Below are 20303 nucleotides of genomic sequence, written 5' to 3' on the forward strand. Positions count from 1 at the left end.
ATCAAGGGATTTTCTCTGGGGAGGTTTAAAATAGTGGGATCTTGTTCTTCATTTAAAGCCAATCTGATTTTCAAAACATGAAGCTCTTCATACAGATTTAGAAGAGAAAATCAATTGCAAATAAATTTGATATACGTGGTATTTTCTAATTTTTTGTTCTTCTCGAAGCTCCTGTAGATGTTCCTTGGCAGTTGACAGATATCCATGAAAGGAGTTTGCCTCCAGTTGAAAAATGGCTCATTTTTGATCTATGGAAAAGCTGGAAGCCAACATTCAGTTGATACAGAGCAGTATTTTGTGTCAAATAAAACAAAATCAATAACATGGCATATTGTGACAATTGGGCAATATTTTAAAGGCAGACAAAAGGCAATTAGACAAGAAATGCTAACTGCCAAATAAAGGGAACATGTATCTAATTGAAAGGCTAGATTGTGTTACCCACACTGTAGTACATGCTGCACGCCTGTCATGTCTCCCCATTCATCGCCAAGTCTTGTCCTGGCTCTGAGATTACAAATGAGCTTCTTGGTAGAGCTGCATAATATCTTACATTCAGAGGACATTGTAGTGTTGGGGCATTTTGATTTACACATTCCAGGCTTTAGCCCCCTTGTGTATGAAGGATAATTAAGCAGTTTATCACCATTATAATAAGGAGGTGGGAGGAGGGATGGAGGAAACACCATGGTGTACCTTTCGCTTTAAATCTTTAAAACCTTAACCATGAACTGTGTATCAGGGGTTAGATTGAAAGTACTGGTTCCCATTTTTTAAAACATTAAATATAAATTCTATCTTCAAACAGTACTCCCTTATAGTTTGCATTGGTTAATTTCAAAAGATGGAATTTGTTACCATAGTTTTTTTTACAGATATATATACATGTATTCCTTTTCCTATTCTTTTTGGTGTTGAATATAGTTCCCTGTGCTATACAGTATGACCTTGTTGTTTATCTAGTTTATATATAGTAGTTAGTATTTGCAAATCCTGAACTCCCAGTTTATCCCTCCCTATTCCCTTTCCTCCTTGGTAACCATAAGTTTGTTTCTATGTCCGTGACTCTATTTCTGTTTTGTAAATAAGTTCATTTGTGTAATTTTTTTAAGAGTCCACATATAAGTGATATCGTATGTTATTTTTCTTTCTCTTTCTGGCTTAATTCACTTACTATGACAATCTCCAGGTCCATCTATGTTGCTGCAAATGGCATTATTTTATTTTTTTATGGCTGAGTAGCATTCCATAGATGATTATATATATACACTATATATATATATATATATATATATATTTATACACACACACACAACTTCTTTATTGAATCTTCTGTCAATGGACATTTAGGTTGCTTCCGTATCTTGGCTATTATAAACAGTGCTGCTGTATTGGGGTGTATGTATCTGTTACAGTACTTTAGAGTTAAGTGATAGGTAAGCATTCTGAAGTCTTGGAAGTAGATTGATTTTAATCACTCTTACCTCAAGTCTATAGTTTTTGCCTTGACATTAAAAAAATCCAATTGTTAAATTATTTAAGCCATTTTTTCTTGATTTAATATCACTATTAGGTATTGAGTGTTCTGAGGATATAAAGAGGTGCTATAGAATTAGCACCGATTGGAAACATTTATCACTACCACAATCTAACCATCACCACATTTTGGGCATTTATTATGTGCCAGTCATTAATTTTAAGGGTTTTTAATCCTTATAACAACCTATGAAGTAGCCACTATTATTATCATCTCATTTTACAGTAAATAAAACTGAGACTCAGAGAGTTTAAATATTTCACTCAGGGTACCACAGTTAGGAAGTGTCAGTGCTTCTAACCTAGACAGTTCTACATCTCAACCTCAAAGGACCACAGTTGACTCATATCTTTAACCATTATGGATACAAGTTACATATCATTTATGTATAATAATCACAATCACAATAGTTCCTAGCATCACGGATCATGATTGCAAGCATTTTATATGTTTTAACTCATCCAGTATTTAAAAAATGCAAGTTCAGTTGAAGAAAAGTATTTCCAGGTCTTGAGCTGTAGAAAATTTTGATTTTTTAATATAAGGTGTTTTTTTTTTTTATTGTAAAAGGACTCTGCATTTTTTAAGGGAAATTTGGGAAAAGCAGAAAAGAAAACAATCATTCATATTTCCACTATTCAAAAAGATCATGATAGAAGTTTTTTTGTAATCCATTCTAACTTTTTGGTAGGCAAATGTGGATATATTTGTTTGTTTGCATAGTTTTAATCACATTCTAGAAGTTGGTGATCATCTCTGACAAAAGGAGAAATTACTTTGTTCAAATAGGGATTTTTCCCCATAGTGGGTAGTGTAAATTCTTAAGAGAATAACTTGCTTTCAGCTTCTGTCCAGGTGCCTTGTGAACAGAGCTGTAACCTGTCTGCTTTTTTGTAGTCTCATTAAAATGGTCTGTTCAGTCTGATGAGACTTCTTCCTCATGATAGTACCACCATTTTTAATACAGTTTTCCCATTCCCAATGTTGATTAATCTGAGTGGATTGAACTTCATCTTCAGATATTTTTTCAAAAAAGATAGAAAACTGGTGTGTCTTCTGAGCCACTAAGTATTTGAGAATTATTTTCTTTTTGACTGCATTCATGAAAGATAATTTGTAGGGGTCTAAAATTTAGGGGGATTATAACCTTCCCATATCAACTCCTTTCCATTGAATTCTGGAATTTAGTGCCATGAAGAAGTCTGAGGTTTGTCTGCTTTCTATTCTGTTATATTCAGCTAGTTTACTCTGTTGAATTCTTGCAAGATGTTTCTTTATCTTTATAATTAGAACTTTTTTCCAGGATATTTTTAAGTGAGGTGTCTTTCCACATATTTTACCTAGAATATTGCAAATCCCTTTCAGTCTGTATTCCAGTTTTCGAAATGTTTTCTTCAGCTGTGGCTTTGATTAGTCATGTCTGTTCCATTATTCTCATTTCTCCAGGAACACCTGTAATTCTTAGCTTGCTTCCTGATCTTTCCCCCTCATTATCGATCATATTCTCTCATCATTTTTCACTTTGTGTCTTTCCTCTGCATTATGGAGAAAGTTTCTTGAGTTTGTATTTACTACCTCCAGTATTGATTTTAATTTGACAATTTAGCTTTAATTTTCTTTTAATTCTTCCTTATTTTGCCTATCATTGGTTCATCTGCTTTTTTAATCCCAATGTTTTTTCTTTCTTTATTGCTTCTTGCTTCTATTTAATAAAGACTGCATTTTCTTGTATCTTACTGAGGTTGCAAAATGGCTTTTAAATCTTTTCTTTTAGATCCTGCAGTACGTAGTGTTCAGACATCTGCTTTTTCTGTGAATCTTCAGAATGTTATTACTTTTGTTTGCTGTTTAGGGTTTTTCCCCTCAAGTTCCTTTCTTTCTATTTCCTCATCCTTGATCAAGAGAAATCTGTCCATACCTACTACTTGAAAGCTTCAGGGGTAAGTGGCCTGCTTTTGGCTAATTTCTCTTCTTGGCTCCATAGCCAGATGCTAAGAAATGTGCATATCTCCTCATCCAAAGGTCCGGCAGGTTTTTGTTTTGTGTATCTCTATTGTCCTGAGATGAGATCTTTTTCTATCTCCATTGCCCAAGCCTCTCACATTTTGAATTCATGAAACAAAAGACTATAACCCCCACTCTGCGCTGCTGCAAGGGTTCTCTCCATGTCGCTCAGGGACTGTGTGCTCCACTTGCGGGGCATCCTCTTTCTGCTGCTTTCATCACTTCCTCTGCTCACCCTCCCCCAGTACACATGCATCCCACTCTTTGTGTTTTGTTTTGCTCTGTTTACATTATGGGCTCGACTAGGTATAGAAAGAAAGACATTGACAAAGGTGAAAGACTAGGTGGGCACTCTGGCCGCTCCAAACAGCAGCAGCCCCACCCTGTGGGGATGAACGCATGTTGTGTTTGATATAGGAAGGCAGAGATTTGAGAGGAAATGTTGGTTCTTAGTTTTTTTAACTTTTTTATTTTATTTATTTTTTGAAGGGGGGAGGTAATTAGGTTTATTTATTTGTTTAATTATTTATTGTAATGGAGGTACTGGGTATTGAACCCATGACCTCATGCATGCTAAGCACATGCTCTACCACTGAGCTATACCCTCCCCTCAATGGTTCTTATTTCTGTTTAGGTTTACAAAGTAAAGAAAGGCCACAGACTGTCTTATGCTCAGTGGGACTTCCTCTTGGCAATGGCAGGAGGTTGGTGGTAGAATTTTCATCTAATTTCTATTGCTTCAGAAGTGTCATAGCGGAAGATACTTTGTTCAAGAGCTCTTGGCCATAATATGCTATAAATTCTGTCATAAGTATTTTTATTTAAGGAATGTGGAAAACGATAATTAAATACCACTCACTCTTGAACAACATGGTGTGAACTACGTGGCTCCACTTACATGTGGATTTTTTCAGCAGTAAATACTACAGTACTAATTGATCCATGGTTGGTTGCATCCATGGATGTGGAACCACAGATATGGAGGAACTCTGGATACTGAGAACTGACTATAATTAATACTCAGATTTTCAACTGTGCAGAAGGTCACCTCCCTAACTGCCACATTGGTCAAGGGTCAACTGCGTATCTTAAAAGGTGGTCCTACCCAAAATTGTAATGTCATTAATCTTTTTTTTTTTTTTTTTTGGTATTGAACTCCTGTGATCACTGAGGGTGCCATATTAGACTTGGGGTTGGCAAACTGTTTCTGTAAAGAGCCAGATAGTGAACATGTTCAGTTTTGCATGCCACATAGTTGGAACAACTGCTCAACCCTGCCGTTGTAGCACAAAAACATCCATAGATAGTATGTACATGAATAGATGTGGCTGTGTTCCGGTAAAAGTTTATGGAAATCAGTGGTGGGCTGGATCTGGTCATCAGTCTGTAGGATGCTGGCTCCTGTAGAATCTGTAGGTTTGGAAGGGCAAGTGTACATAGACCAGAATGATGGGATTCAGGTATAAGATAGCAACAAAAATGTACCGCTAAAAGGTCTTTCTCATTTCTCGGACCCATCTTGCTGCTCATCTTCTTCTTACTTGCCTCTCTTGTCCTGCTTATAAAGCACTGGCCCAGATGGGATCTCAATTCTCATGAAGTTCTCTCATATCCTGGGATATTTTCTCTGTAAATGCTTTTCCTTCTTGTCCTTGTGGGTCTCTATTTGTAAAGAAAGAGTCTGTTTCTGTCAATAAAATATATAATTAGGTATTGTCCATAAAAGTCAGAAAGCCTCGTTTTCCTTGTACCAACCTCTATACAAGTAATTACTCTTTCCTCATGCTCTCCAGTTGACTCTGCCATTTAACTTGGGTTTAGTCCATGTTGGTTAAGACAGATTGAGACTAACTCTCTATTTCCCTTTGAGATGTGTGATCATGACATTTGTTCCCTGTTTACTTAACACTGTGTAAGTTCATTGTCTATTTCAATAAAGTTACTGAATAGTGAGTGTGACATCAGATATACTTTTATTTTACTTCCTCATTGATATTTCTTTAAACTGAAGACTTCTGAGGTCAAGAAATGCTCAGTGATTTCATAAATGTCCAGTTTTCACATACTCCATTAAATATCAATTGTCACAATATTTTTGTAGAATTATAAAGAAATAAAATAACCTAGACAAGAGAAAACAGTTCTCATTTTAATTCTAGTGATTCAGATGTTTGAAATAAATCCCTATTAGATAGTAATACATTACTCTAACTGATCATAGATAATTGAGTATAACTTAGTTAAAAAACTACTGAGATGTGATTGGAATTTTCCATGAAAGATGAAGCTTACTTGACCCCTATACTACAACACACCTCCAAGTACCCTGGCCTTCTTTTTTTGCAGAGTGAATTCCCTAGCAACCATGATAATACAATCCCATTTTCTCCTTCTTGTAAGAGAAAGTGCAAATAAATGTTGAGGAGATATCTTCTATATAAGATCTACCACCTCTTAGTCATTGAAACTTGGTTTATTCTAATCTTCCTTTTCCTACCTTTTATTTGTCTACCTTCCTGCCATTCAAAAGGCTCGTTGATAAGTCAAAGTGAGAAGCTGACTCTTTGGCATTAATGAGGAGACTGTTGCTATGAAAATTCTTCTTAGGGCAGCAGAATGGTCTGATATTTTTGGGGTTGGGAGTAGTAAAGCTGAGAATGTAGGAATAAGGTGATGGAGGGTCCTTTGGGCATTTAGTGTTTGTCACCCACATTTCTCTGCACTGGCTTATTCCTAGATATCTAAGATCATGATTAATTTTTTCATGTTCAAGACCTCCCTAATACATATATATATAAATGTGTGGATTCACATAAAAATGAAAAAAATAGTGAAATAGTTTATCAAGGGAGGGATACATTCACTTTGACATCAGCAGTAACTCAGTAAGAATGTAAATGTTCTTAAGTGTTGAGATGGTTGTTGCTCTGAAGTCCCTCTTTCAACCATTTACTATTACCAGGTCAGCTCTGTGACCTTGGACAAGTCACGCAACCTCTCTGTTCTTTACTTTTCTTTGTAAAGGTGGGAAAAGGGCGTCTACTTCACAGGGTCATGTACAGCACTTAAAACAGTACCTGGCAAACACAAAGTCCTATTATTATTGTTAACTGTTATTAGTTGTGCCTTTGTTTGTTCTTAGAAGTGGCTGGGACTTGAGGAATGGGCAGACTTCTTCAGAGTCCCACTGACCTGAGAAGAGCTAATTCTTATCAAAGCCCCAGGCAACTAATAAATACTAAACGAGAGGAAATTGCTGTTTCTGAATGCCTGAGGCACGTGATTGAGTTGGCTGTGAGTGAAGTGTTCCTACTGCCATGGATTTTATTAATATGGCCTTTTGATGGGTTGTTTTTTGGTGGGGTGTTAAGGATGAAACTGTAGTCCGAGTCCCTGGAAAGTGTTGCCCACAGTGCTCTTCGCGATCCTGTGCTGCAGCTGGCCGAGTATACGAGGTGAGCTTTGATGTGCCCCGTATTGGTGTTCTGATGTCCGTTCCTAAACTTCTGCCCCCACCCCACCTCCCTTCTAACCCCCATACCTCCCACACCCATGTCTGACTCTTTGCCAGGATTAGGAACTCCGTACATAAATGGTTTTTTTCTTCTCTTCACGAAGAGCCTTTGTGAAAAAAATTAAATTGGAGGGGATTAGAAATATAAAAGAATGTTCTGGCAAGCAGCACCTGGTTCATGAACCTTGGTAAACTTACTGTTCACACATCTTAAGGGAAAAAGGACTGTCATTGGTTACTCTCAGTTTACTCTTAGGTTGGAGGCTCTGGGAATGTCTGTCTGCTTTGGCTGGATTTTATGCACTGGTATCCAGAGACAGTGTCTCCCTGCCTTACAGTGGGGTCAGGGGCATGGGGGTGGGAGATGAGAGAGGGAAGGGAAGCGAGAAACTGGTGGTAGTGGGTTCCACAGACTTGAAAGTACTGCTCAGGCAGTCTGGATAACTACCCAGCACCTAGTAGTCACCACATAAAAGTGAGTTCAACAAACAGAATGAATGATCTGTCTTGGGAGACAGCTGAGTCAAAAGAAGGTTAATTATTCATAAGCAAACAATATATGAAAAATAAGCCCTACTACTTCCCTTGTGTGCCAGTCATTCTATGGAAGACCAAATAGAAACTGGGATTTTGACTCTCAGTAGAGAATCTGGAACTGAATATTAGGGGATGGGTGTCACAAATTCTAGACAGGTCACTGGAAGTCTAAATGAAAATAACTAACAGGGAAAGGCTTTGAGTATGTGCCAGATCTGTGCTGTCCAGTACAGTAGCCACACGCGTGCTGGATTAATTTCTCCTGGAAGAGAGAGCCTCTACATCTGTTGTGGCAAGTAACAGAAATGCTCCTCTACAAGTGGCTAAAATGAAACATTTATTACCTCCTGGAGCAAGAAGCTCAGAGGTGGGGCAGTTGGGGGTTGATCAACCAGGTCTCAATGACGTTGTCAAGGATTTACACTCTTTGACCTTTCCACCCTGCCGTCTTTAGCATTTTGGCATTTACTTTCTGTCTCTTCCCCTCCTGTCCCAGTATGTTCCACAGCTTCAGGCATCTCCTTCTCACCCAATCATCACTAGAGCCTGGTGGAAGAAAGGGTTTTTCTCCCTTTATGGGGGAGAAGAGTCTTTTCCTCACCCTCTGCTGCTCCAGCCCACTTTCCCTGAGGTCCCCTGGGTTAGGACTGGGACAGAGTCTGTGCACTGGCTGCAGGGAAGCCTGGGAAAGTGAGCATGTGGTGGTGCGAGGTGGTCTTCCAGCAGAGTGACCATTGATTAGGCAGCAAAGAGGATCTTCTTATTAATCTCCATGTTCCAGGGCCTCTACATGCCAGGCATAGAGCAGGCCCTCGGTGCATCTGTGGAATGAATATAGTTGGATGAAAACAAATCCAAAGTTCTCTTTGGACATTTACTGACTTTTTTTCTTGGAGACTACTGCTGCCTCAAGGATGATAATTTTCAGGAGTACATTCAATGTGGCTCAATTAAAAACTATAATAAAAATTGGGTCTTATGGATCTGTTTCTATTTGATACATGCAACATTGGATTTTCCACTTTTTTCCTCTTTCTTTACACAGCATGGTGAGCAGTGGAGTGAAAATGCCTGCACCACGTGTATATGTGACCAGGGTGAGGTCAGGTGCCACAGACAGACCTGCCCTCCATTAAGATGTGAAAAGGTATTTGGGAGTGTGTAGCTCGATTTTTGCTTTATCAGGGGCGGTCTAAGAAATGCATTTCTCATAATTGGGACATTGTGCTGTACACCAGAAATTGACACATTGTAATTGACTGTACTTCAACCAAAAAAAAAAATGCATTTCTTAGTCCAGTGTGTCCTCTGAAGGAATCAAAAGTTTTATGATGTTCAGAATATTGGAAAGAAATAGGAAAAATCTGCTTCCCAGGGAGGAGGCTGAGGTGGAAGGGAGGTCGTCTCAGCTGGATTAGGTGCTGAGAAAGAAACAGCGCCCAGAGTTGGGGTTTTACGTCCTGGTGCCCCGTCGGCTCGGATGTCTTCGCGCCCTCCTGACCACTGCCCTTCACCCGCCATTCTCTGTGTTTCCTAGGGTCAGAGAAGGGTTCGGCGTCATGGGCAGTGCTGTGAGGCCTGTGTGTCTCCTGCCGGAAGCTGCTCGCACGGTGGTGGGATTGTGCGGTACCAGGATGAAATGTGGAAGGGCTCGGCCTGTAAGTTCTGCACATGTGACCGTGGCCAAGTGACCTGCCAGACTGCAGCGTGTGCCAAGGTGGAGTGTGACCAGGTAAGGAGAAGAGGCATTTCTGTGTGGAGAACATTCTCTCCAGCGGGATCAGTGGTCCCTCACCTGCTCCTTCCCTCTTGGCAGCAGAGGGGATGCTCAGTTCCAAGGAGCCTTCTAGCACAGCCCTTCCTGTGGTGTAGCATCAGTGTCACTCTGCTCAGACTGGCCTGAAACAGCCCCCTGGAGCTGTTAGATCTCAGTGCATCTGGTCAACTCGGGAGCCCTGAGCCAGCAACAGGAAAGGATAGGACATGATACGGGATGTTAGCCTATCAGTCAGCACGCTGGACCTCCAGCTGGTGGCCAGCCCAGTTCGCTTGGGTTGTCCGCAGGTGCCCTGGTGGTCCAGCTCCCATCTCAGGCCCCGCTGGCAGTGTTAAGCAGAAAGGAGAGCCAGCACCCAGAGGCTGCTCCTGTGTCTTGGGAAAGAAAATTGAAATGTGTTTTTGTTTTTGTTTTAAAGAACCAGGGAGGGGACCTCATAAATAGTTAACTCTGTTGACCTTTGTCAACTCTGCTGTCTGCAGAATTTCTAGAATCTTCCAACAAAGCAGCCTCTGTTTGGACTATAGATGTATAATGTGGAGAAATTGCTTCCTCCCCCCCCCCCTTTGAACTCAATTTTGACCCACTGCAAAACAAACTGCTTTTAAAGCTGTCTCCTTCTCCCTCACCACTCCCATCCGCCCCACCGATTTCCCCTGGGGTTGTGAACTCAAATAGATGCGGGAAACTTGGAAGATCTGAAGTGCTGGGTGTCTGTGAAGGCATTTTTCTTTCTGGTTCTTCTCCCCCACATCTCAGCTCCTCTTAGCACGGTTGCTGAGGAGGAACAGGCTTTCAAACAGGGCTGTCAATGACAGGTGCTTTTTCATGTTGCCTCCTACTTCTGTGTCTGGGCAGAGCTGAGACGTAGTTAGGGAAGGAGGATCTTGCCTCTTGTAGTTTATGTCCCTCCACGTGCCTTTTCTTTTCTTCTCTTTCTTTATGTCAGGGGTATCAGAATGGTTGGACGAAGATGAGAAAAACCCTAGTAAGGGCCTTTTTCTGTCTCCCTCTCTGTCAGGCTGAGGCTGGGCTTCCTGGCCTCGGCAGTCTGCCCAGAGGATGCTGGTTATTTCCAAGGTTTTAATTTGTCTGATATCCTGGGGTTTATGGAACATCGAGGAGAGGTGATCCTGGTAGGGAGGGTCCTTTAAGCCACCTATTTGCAGTCAGGTCTAAACAAAGAGTCTCACATACAGAAAATAATTTGACCCATTATCCCTATGTCAATGCATTTCGAAGTACCGGCCAGCCCTCCAGGCACCTGCCTGTGGTAGCATGAGCCAGTTCTTTTCTGTTCTTAGGAAAAGGGGGAGCAACCACTGACGTAAGTGGAGAAGGCATAAGTAAAGCTGGGTTGGTGGTGCTGAAATCTTTTAGATTTTGTCTATCTGTGGAGCTTTTGATTTCTCCATCAAGTCTGAACGAGAGCCTTGCTGGATAGAGTATTCTTGGTTGTAAGTTTCCTCCTTTCATCACTTTAAATATATGGTGCCACTCCCTTCTAGCCTGTAGAGTTTCTGCTGAAAAATCAGCTGATAACCTTATGGGAGTTCCCTTGTATGTTATTTGTTGCTTTTCTCTTGCTAATTTTAATATTTTCTCCTTATCCTTAATTGTTGTCAATTTGATGACTATGTGCCTTGGTGTGTTCCTCTTTGGGTTGATTCTGTATGATACTCTCTGCGTTTCCTGGACTTGGGTGCTTGTTTCCTTTCCCAAGTTGGGGAAGTTTTCAGTGATTATCTCTCCAAAAATTTTCTCAGGTCCTTTCTCTCTCTCTCTTCTCTTTCTGAGACCCCTATAATGTGAATATTATTGCACTTCATATTGTCCCAGAGTTCTCTTAAACTATCCTCATTTCTTTTCATTCTTTTTTCTGTTCTGAAGCAGTGATTTCCACTAACCTGTCTTCTAGCTCACTAATCTGTTCTTCTGCTTCATTTAGTCTATTCTTGGTTTCTTCTAGTGTGTTACTCATTTCAGTGATTTTGTTCTTCAACTCTGTTTGGGTAGTCTTTATATTTTCCAACTCTTTGCTAAAAATTTCACTCTATGCATCTAATCTCCTCTTGAGTTCCCTGAACATCTTCACCATCATTACTTTAAACTCTTTCTCAGATAAATTGCCTATCTCCTCATCACTTACTTCTTCTTCTGGGATTTTATCTTGTTTCTTGGCCTGGGAGATGTTCCTTTGCCGCCTCATATCGTCTATCTTTCTATGTGTTTGTGGATTCTTTCCACAGGCTTTGGGATTATTGTTTTCTTAATTCTGTTATCTGCACCTGGTGGATGAGGCTGGACTAGAGGCTTATGCAGGGTTCCTGGCAGGAGGAGCGGGTGCCTGCCCCCTGCTGGGTGAAGCTTGGTCCTGGACCACTGGTGGGTAGGGCTGTGTCTAGAGGCCTTTGTGGCTTAGGAGATCTGCTGATGGGTGCGGCTGTGTTCCCACTCTGTATGTTGTTTGGCCTGAGACTTGCCTACAGGCTGTTGGGTGGGGCTAGGTCTTGGTGCTAATGATCCAATCAAGGTGTCAGCCTCCATGTAGATTAACGCTTTTGGAATGTCTGCCACCAGCTTTTATATCCCCTAAGTGAGCTTCAGCCATCCCTTACATCCCTAGGAGACCCTCCAAATCCAGCAGGCAGGCCTGTGAAATCTGGGCAGGCCTAGCCCAGGCTCCTGTGAAATCACTGCCTCTGCCCATGAACTTGGTGCACATGAGTTTCTGTGTACACTTCCCAAGTGAATGGAGTCTCCGTTTCCCCTAGTCCCGTGAGGCTCCCAGAGCCAAACCCTGCTGGCCTTCAAAACCAGATGTCCTGTGGTCTCCTGCTCTTCCCAATGCCGGGACTTAAGCTGGGGAGCCTGACATGGGGCTTAGAGCTCTCACCTCTGTGGGAGGGCCTCTGTAACTTAACAGATCTTCAGCTTGTGGGTCGCCCACCTGAGGGGTATGGGGCCCAATTATATCATGAGCATGCCCCTCCTGCTGTCCTTCTCTGTGTTTCCCTCTTTATATTTCCAGTTGCTGAAGATCTTTTTTGCTAGGTTCCAGTCTCTTTTTGATGGTTGTTTAGCATTCAGTTGTGGTTTCGTTGTAGTCTCCAGGAGAGGCAAGCTCGTGGTCCTACCGCTCTGTCATCTTGACTGGAAATTTGACCCTTGTCTTTGATGTATAAAACCAAGTCCCTAGACATTGAAACATAAATAAATCATAAATAAATCATAGCATAATCTGGTGATTTCTATGATTCTGTATTTAGTATTATCTTTGAGCATGAATTCACATGAAGTCAATTTATCTTTTTTTTAAAAGAAACTTGCACTCATATATGAGGGATTAAATGTGGGGGGGAGTCAAAGCTTGTAGCAAATGCACGGATGAGGGTAGTCGTGCCATCAGTGTGAGATGCCCTTCCCTTCTCCAGTGGAGGGAGAGTCCCTCAAGAGCCTTTCCTTTTCCAGTGGACAGGTGAGTGGATTAATACAGTCTTTGGTCTGGTGGGTGGCTGTTGGTGTGATTCAGTGGGGAGGGGTTAGCAGAGTCCACCTGGCCTATGAAGCAGAATCCTCTTAGAAAGAAAAGGGTTACTTTTGTTTCACAGAGTAGTTTTTCTCAAAGCAAAAGGCAAATGCTAATTGGAGCAGGCTCCCTACTGCAGTGAACTGTCGCAGTTTGGGGCACCCAGACGTCTATAAATAGCAGATCTGTTTATAACTTCCTATCTCACCAAAACTCCTTCCCCAGGAGCAGGGCTTGCTGTTATTTACAGCTGCGTTTGAAGACACCGAAAAGCCACCTTCTTTGCCTTATCGGGGTGATGCAGGCTCCGTTTTCAGTCCTGTCTGTGTGTACTGGAGCAGGCACTCAAGAATCTCTCATGCATTTCGTCTTTAATAGAAGTACACATACTCTGTCTCGTTTCAAAACATTGTTTTAAGTGACTTAGATAACAGGTTTATAAACCCCTTTATATGCTTAGAGAGCAAATTTCACTGTTTCTGTGTTATGCCTTCACCACCAGCTGATTTGTCACTTTTAGGCAAAACAATTTATATGTAAATAACGTCTGCTCCCTAAAGCACTCTTTGCTCTCTCTTTTGGCCTCTGATTGGCATGAAGTTTTGAAGGACAGTAATCTATTTAACTCCCTCCTTTTTTAAATTACTTTTCAGATACTATAAAAAGTCATGATCATTCATATACTTGTGTTTCTTTTAAAAGTTGTCTTTTCCTTCGTTAAAATAATACACATTCATTCTAGAAAATTGAAGACGCAAGAGAGGCAGAAAAGAGACTTTAAAATTTACCCATAATGCTACAATTTAAAGACAACCAATGCTTTTATTTTATATTTTTCTTTAATGAACAGCATTTTTAAACATAAAACATCATCTGATTTTTCTGTTTATGCAGTTTTACATTATTCAGTTTTTACCCAACATGGTTTTTGCACTTCAAATGTAATACAGATCGCAAATTAAATAATGTCTTCATGCAAAGAAAACCACCATTTTTTAGAAAGTAGATTATATCTTTAGAAAGTGGAAAGTGCTACAAAGAATACTCTTTAGCCTGTAGATACTAGATGGTAGTAAATGCATGCGAAAAATTCTAAATAGAGGTTGTATTTTTAACAGCAGAGTTCCTGGGATGTAGGACTGCAGTGGAATTATGTTTTCTGAGTTACAGAATTCAAAATTATTTAATTTGTTATAGTACACATTTATTATTTTTTAATAAATCAAAATTTGAAATGATTGATGCTGGGCAGTTAAAATAATAAGACTTTGGAAGTTAAATGTCTACCTTCCTCCTGTGGCATTTCTTTCCTTCCTCTTATAATTTTTAAAATAGTGATTATGCGAGTTGGATAACAGCTTCAGAAAAGAAATTAGTTTTCTGCTCTTTAATTTATGCCTGAGACTTCATCTGTGCATAAAAGGATGTGTCTGATTTTGTATTCAAGGAAAAATGTTGATTTGATTTGAGCACTGTTAATGAAATGAAATCACAAGTTCAAACCTTGTATATTTAGGGTAGCCTGATCCTTTTCTGAAACTGGTAACTTTCCAAGACTGTAACATTAATCTTGGCCATTCTTCTTCTTTGTGTGAGTTCCTGGTCGTGGGTAGGAAATTACGCCCAAGTATCACCAGAACTGGAAAGAACTTGGAGGAAGGGATGAGCTGTACTGAGTAGGCTTTCCATAGGAAGATGGCGCAGGCGAGATGGACTAAGTCGTGGGCCAAAGCAGAGGGCTGTTTTGAGGTTTTTCATTCTAGTCAGGGAATTTAGCTGCTTTGCAATTTAGCATTGCTACCTGGAGATGTTAATTTGATATGTGCCTCCGCAACCCTTTCTTCTACAGGGTGAAGAATTAATTCACTTAGATGGAAAATGCTGTCCTGAATGCATTTCGAGGAGTAGTTATTGTGTATCTGAAGATAATGCAGAATTTGTGAGTATCGGGCTAATAACCAAAGCCTATTGAAAATTAATCATTCAAAATTAATTTAACAAGGGGGCATTACTTTCTCCTTTCTCTTATCCATTCATTTGTTCAACAAACGTGATTGCACACCTACTATGTGCCGGGTACTAGAGATACAGAAATGAACACAGCAGCAGAGTCTCTGCTCTTAGTGAGCTTCCGTCCTAGCATGGGAACAACTGACAACAAATACATGTCAGGTGGTGACGGGTACTGCCTCGAGAATAAAGCAGCCAGCGGGTAACTGAGGGGAGCGAAGTGCTCTTTTCCATCGGATGACTGGGGAAGTCTTATGGAGAGAAATTAGAGCAAAACCTGAAGGAAGTGAGGGAGCAAGCCGGGGATATCTGGGGGGAAACATAGCAGGAAGAGGGATCACCAGACAAAAAAGCAGTGAAGCAGAAGTGTGCTTGGCACGTCCGAGAAACAGCAAGAAAGTAGTCTGGGTGGAACGAAGCAAAGGATGGGGAAAGGAGTTGAAATGACGTCCAGGAGGTAGCTTGGTCCCTGGTTCTACCCTGTTGCAGATGGGAGCTGCTGGGGAGTTTTGAGCAGAGCAGTTCTGCGATGGGGCTTACTTGTGAAAGATCACCTTGGCTGCCAGGTTGAGCCAGTCATGGGACGGGGCGAGCCTGGGAGTAGACAGTCAGGTTTTTGCAACAGTCCAGAGGAGAGGGGGAGTAGCTTGGTCTCCAGAGCAGATGATATAAAGCAATCGGGCTCTAGATTTATTTTGCAGGTAGAACTGAAAGGATTTTGATGGATTGGATGTAGAGCAAAACTCTTATTAGCAAAGGTTTATTTCTCCCTAAATCTGTACTTTTTTTTTATTATATATCCCAAGGGAAACATATTTATCTTAACCTCTTCAAATTTGCTCTATTTATATAGCCCTTATTTTCCACATGGGGTTCCTGGAATGTGGATGATTGTGCGGCATACTTTTAAGTACATCATAAGTACAGCTGCTCCTTTGACCAATCAGAATGGGATCATAAGAATTAGGATTACATACTTTGACTTGTGAACTGATTCCTACACACTTTTTCTTTGTGATTTGGTTAAATCGCATCTGTCAACCTGCCAGTGTCTTGAATAAACTGGGAAGGTAGAATTGTGCAGGGTTAACATGCAGGCTCTAAGTTCAAACCCCCTACTTTGCCACATACTGACTGTGACCTTGGGCAAGTTACTTAATCCTCAGTTGTAAAGTAGAGATAAAAATAGTACTTACCTCAGGTGTCTATTGAGATGATATGTATAAAGAACTTAGAACAGAACCTGGCACATAAAAAAGCTTAAAAATGTTGGATGATGATGATGATGATGATGGTGATGATGATGATGATGATGATGATGATGATGATGATGATGATGATGATGATGATGATGATCATGCTGTTGGCATTGTTTGTTTCATACTGGTGTTTCACAATTTAGTCATCCTTATGTCCTAAGAGTGTAGGAGATTAAATTTCCCTATAAAAATTGAATTTGTGTTTTCTCGGTCATAGTATTAATTTGCCTATCCATTTTTGAAGATAAATTAGGCCCAGTGGAATTCTTTAAAAAGCAAGTTGTTTTAAATAAGTACAAGTCCCCATAGTGCTCCAGTAGTACCACATCAGTGTCAAGAATTTGCTCTTACAAGCCTGTGTCCTTGACTGTGAAGTCCTTCCTATTGAGGGGAATTGAAGCCATGTACTCCCACACAAAGTGAGAATAAGAATCCAAAAATATTTCCTAGGCATCTTGTCTTCACCTCATATTGGTATGCTTTCTTATTTTTGATATAGATAAATTTTGTTTCTATTCATAACCAGTGAATGAAGTTGCATGTTACTTGGGAGAAAAAAAATGGGTATTTCCTAGTGAAAAAAATGAATAGATCAGCCTAATGGTGTTTTTAGTGGTCTAATAAATACATTTCTCTCATTCCTAGATGTCCTCAAATGCAAGTAAAGTTAAACGTATTCCAGTAAGTATAGATGTTTAGCTTGTACATCAACATGTATAAAATTGTTTTAAGCAATGATTTGTGTAAACTGTCCTGGGGAACCTTAATGCCTTTATATTTTTAACAGTCATATTTGATGGCACTGTGGTCTGGGATTAAAAATCGCAGTGATACATGTAACTGAGTCACTGTGCTGTACACCAGGAGCTAACACAACATTGTAAATCAACTATACTTCGATTTTTTAAAAAATTTTAAAAACTGAAAAAAAGAAAATGTAATTGTCATAGTCTCTGGTTAGTTTCGATCACATGAGGCAAACCCAGAAGACACAAAACTGCACTTCTAATGCCCTGTAGCTCTCTGCCTCAGTATCTACAGATATCTAGCTTGTGTTTGATTTCCCTCAAGCAAGGCCTCCCAAAAACGATCTACCAATCTCCAATAAATGGGTTGACTTAAAAAAAAAATCGTAATGAAACCAAAACTTCGACTCACTGAACTTTTCCTCCTTTCTTTAGCTTTCCCCCATCCCGACAATTCATAATGAATACTTCCCCAGCTATAAGCCCCTATACAGAACCTTTCTCTTTTTTGTGATGATTTTCTCCTGATTTTTTTTGGCTTAGAAAACTCAGTTTAACTGTCAGCCCAATTTTCAGTACCGCCAAGCGTTAGAGAGATAGCTTCTTTGGTCTGGGGGGTGTTCGTTCTGTGTACATTGTTTGCGGGACTACGATGTGTAGTTTCTTTTTAAGGAAAAGTGCAAGCATGTTTGTTCACACGAGCAAGCTTACAGTTTTGGAGGTTATAGAATAAGGGGATCAGGAACCCAGTTTGTTTTGAAATGGGAGGGAAGCACTTCTACCTCCCCAAGATAATAGTTCTCATTTTCCTAACATTGTCATTCACTGTTGCTGAATATTGTCACATTAATTGTTTGGAATACTTAACATCAGTGGGTTTCATAAGCATTTTACCAAAGCTTTATTTTAAAATATGCTCTTTTATTCTCTTTGGTTTTACCTCCTTTATCTCCCCAAACGTTCTGGTAGGAACCTTTTTCTCTCTTTTTCCAGGGTGAGTAGGACAGCGAGCAAAAAGAAACTGCTCTTTATAATTCACTTTGGACTCTCTGTCAGAGTACCAATGTTTATTACCCTAATTTGCTTGGCCGAGAAGAATACTGAGTGGAAGAAAGCCCATGGCACATCCACAGCCCACAAAAAGTGGACACGCGAGAGCTGTCATTCTAAGAACACGACGACCTAGTATTATTCTTACTGTAGTAACAATAAGGAAATTCAGAGTTTTAAACAGTTTCCTACTGTTATAAAGATTGTATTTAATGTACCTGCTAATCACTAGGTACATAGTAGTCCCCTCTGGATGTTTTGTTGTTGTTGTTGTTGTTGTTGTTTTGTGAGATATGTTGAGAATCAAGTGTTAGATGCTTCTTGCTTGTTCTGGAAGCCCCACAATGCTTTCGCGCTTTACCTTTCTGCCTAGGTTCTACATCAGAATAAACCAATTATAAACAAAGGAGAAGTGCTATCCTTTAAACTTAGGACTCTTCTACTGCTGTCCTATTTCAGAGCTGGGTTTGCCATGGTACTGATCACGAGCCTTCACTTTGTCTCTTATGGAAATTATACGTTCTCCACCAGCAAACTGACTTCTGAATCTCTGCACCCTGATAACAACATCATTCTTTACTGTGTCCTGTAGGAGGGGGCAACATGGGAGGATGGCCCTTGCAAGGTGTGTGAGTGCCGGGGGACTCAGGTGACTTGCTACAAGCCCTCTTGTCCTCCATGTCCGGTAGCCACACTAGCCCAGATGGCAAAGGGACAGTGCTGTCCAGAGTGCACATCAGGTGGGTCCATGTCCGGTTTATTTCTGCTGAGATAATTCTACTGCCAAAAAATTCAGAGAGATCTCTCCTCCAACCCCTTGCTGCTTTTTCTTTGAATAACCCACTGAGTTTGTTCGTTTGTTTCTTCTTAATTTTTCTAACAAATGATGCTAATTAATCTTTGTCCATGTGTTTGCCAAATTCAACTGATTATGAGTATATGACCTTGCACAAGTCCTTGACCCTCTCTGAATCTTATGTTCTTGTTTATAAAACGTGCCTTAGCTACCTTGCAAAATTATTGTGAAAATCAAATAACTGAATGTTTGAAAACTTGTAAAGGCAAATATATGTGTTACGACTCTTCCACTGTTGAAGATTTAAGAATTGCTGAAAGTGTGTTATGGATATTCATTTTTTTAAGGTGAACTGTTAAACAGATGGTTCCTTTTGGAGTGCTCAAATGGGTTTTTGAAGTTTAAAGACTCATTAATTTCTTCCAAAAGAAAATTTTATCTACTTGTTCTGCAACTCTGCTTTCAAATCACCTGGGGTTGAATTAGTTCCAGTTAATAATTGTTGGCAAGTGCTGGAGCTGCTCTGGCTGAGCAGTAATTTGCCTATAAGCTCATTCTCTCTTGGAGAAGTGGCATTTCCTTTCGTTCATACTTCATAATTAATTGTTGTCATCTGTGGGTTGCACCTTTTCACACTGGCAGTTGCTCTTACCGCACTCACCTTATTTTGGCTAATCGGTGTTTCTGGGAAGAGTTTATCATGGGAAAAGCATAGCAATGCTCTGGTTTCATTACATTATCTTCACCAAAGTGTCTCTCTGGGCTTTCCAAAACGAACATTTGGCATATTATAACATACCATTCCTTGAAAATCAGGTCCTTGACAACTTTGAAACCTGAAAGAAGTCCTTTGCTGACAATTACTACGAAGTTCAGGGATGATCCCAATTACTGGGAATGAGATTTGAAATTTTGGAGAAAAAGAAGAAAACTGGCCATATATATATATATATATATACAAATATTTTTGGAAAATAATAACTATTCTTAAACATTGTAGGTTTTATGTCTTTTTATTCACACCAAAGCTTAAGAAGAACATCTAAGAAATGATAAATTATTGATTCTGCTTTAATCATCTTTATGGAGCTAGTCATTCCTGTTTCTAGAAGTAGAGACATTAACGGGGAAGGTTTGGTAATGATTTTAGAGTCTTCAATTTGGGGTAGAGGAGACAGTGATAGCATTTTAGACAAGGAATGGTTCCTTGAAATTTTGCATTGAAATCAGTTTTGCTATTTGGGGTCCTTTTTCATACCCAAGTTCCAGAGTTTTCTATTCTCCATACTGTATAGGTCCATATACCCTGTAGATCCTTTGTCACAAGATGTGAGAGAAATTTCATGTTCTCCACTGAGTTCTCCTCTTTGTCCTTGATCGTAGTTCATTGCCACCCAGACTGCTTGACCTGCTCTCAGTCTCCGGACCACTGTGACCTGTGTCAGGACCCCACAAAGTTGTTGCGGAACGGACGGTGTGTGCACAGCTGTGGCCTGGGATTTTATCAAGCCGGTGCCCTCTGTTTAGGTATGGCTCCATGCAGA

The 20303-nt window shown here is 40.2% G+C and overlaps 1 protein-coding gene across 2 annotated transcripts in view; it reads left to right on the plus strand.

Moving 5' to 3' along the window:
* The window catches only part of FRAS1 (Fraser extracellular matrix complex subunit 1), a 408983-nt gene that overhangs the window by 172272 nt on the left and 216408 nt on the right, over nt 1–20303 (plus strand). For both annotated transcript variants that reach the window (XM_064485618.1, XM_031432509.2), the window contains exons 7-13: nt 6913–6996; nt 8638–8739; nt 9130–9324; nt 14748–14837; nt 16813–16848; nt 18556–18703; nt 20143–20286. In XM_064485618.1, the coding sequence (XP_064341688.1) occupies nt 6913–6996; nt 8638–8739; nt 9130–9324; nt 14748–14837; nt 16813–16848; nt 18556–18703; nt 20143–20286 (799 nt within the window). The remainder of the gene's footprint in view (nt 1–6912; nt 6997–8637; nt 8740–9129; nt 9325–14747; nt 14838–16812; nt 16849–18555; nt 18704–20142; nt 20287–20303) is intronic.

The sequence above is a fragment of the Camelus dromedarius genome, chromosome 1 (genome assembly GCF_036321535.1).
Source record: "Camelus dromedarius isolate mCamDro1 chromosome 1, mCamDro1.pat, whole genome shotgun sequence".
Lineage (NCBI taxonomy): Eukaryota > Metazoa > Chordata > Mammalia > Artiodactyla > Camelidae > Camelus > Camelus dromedarius.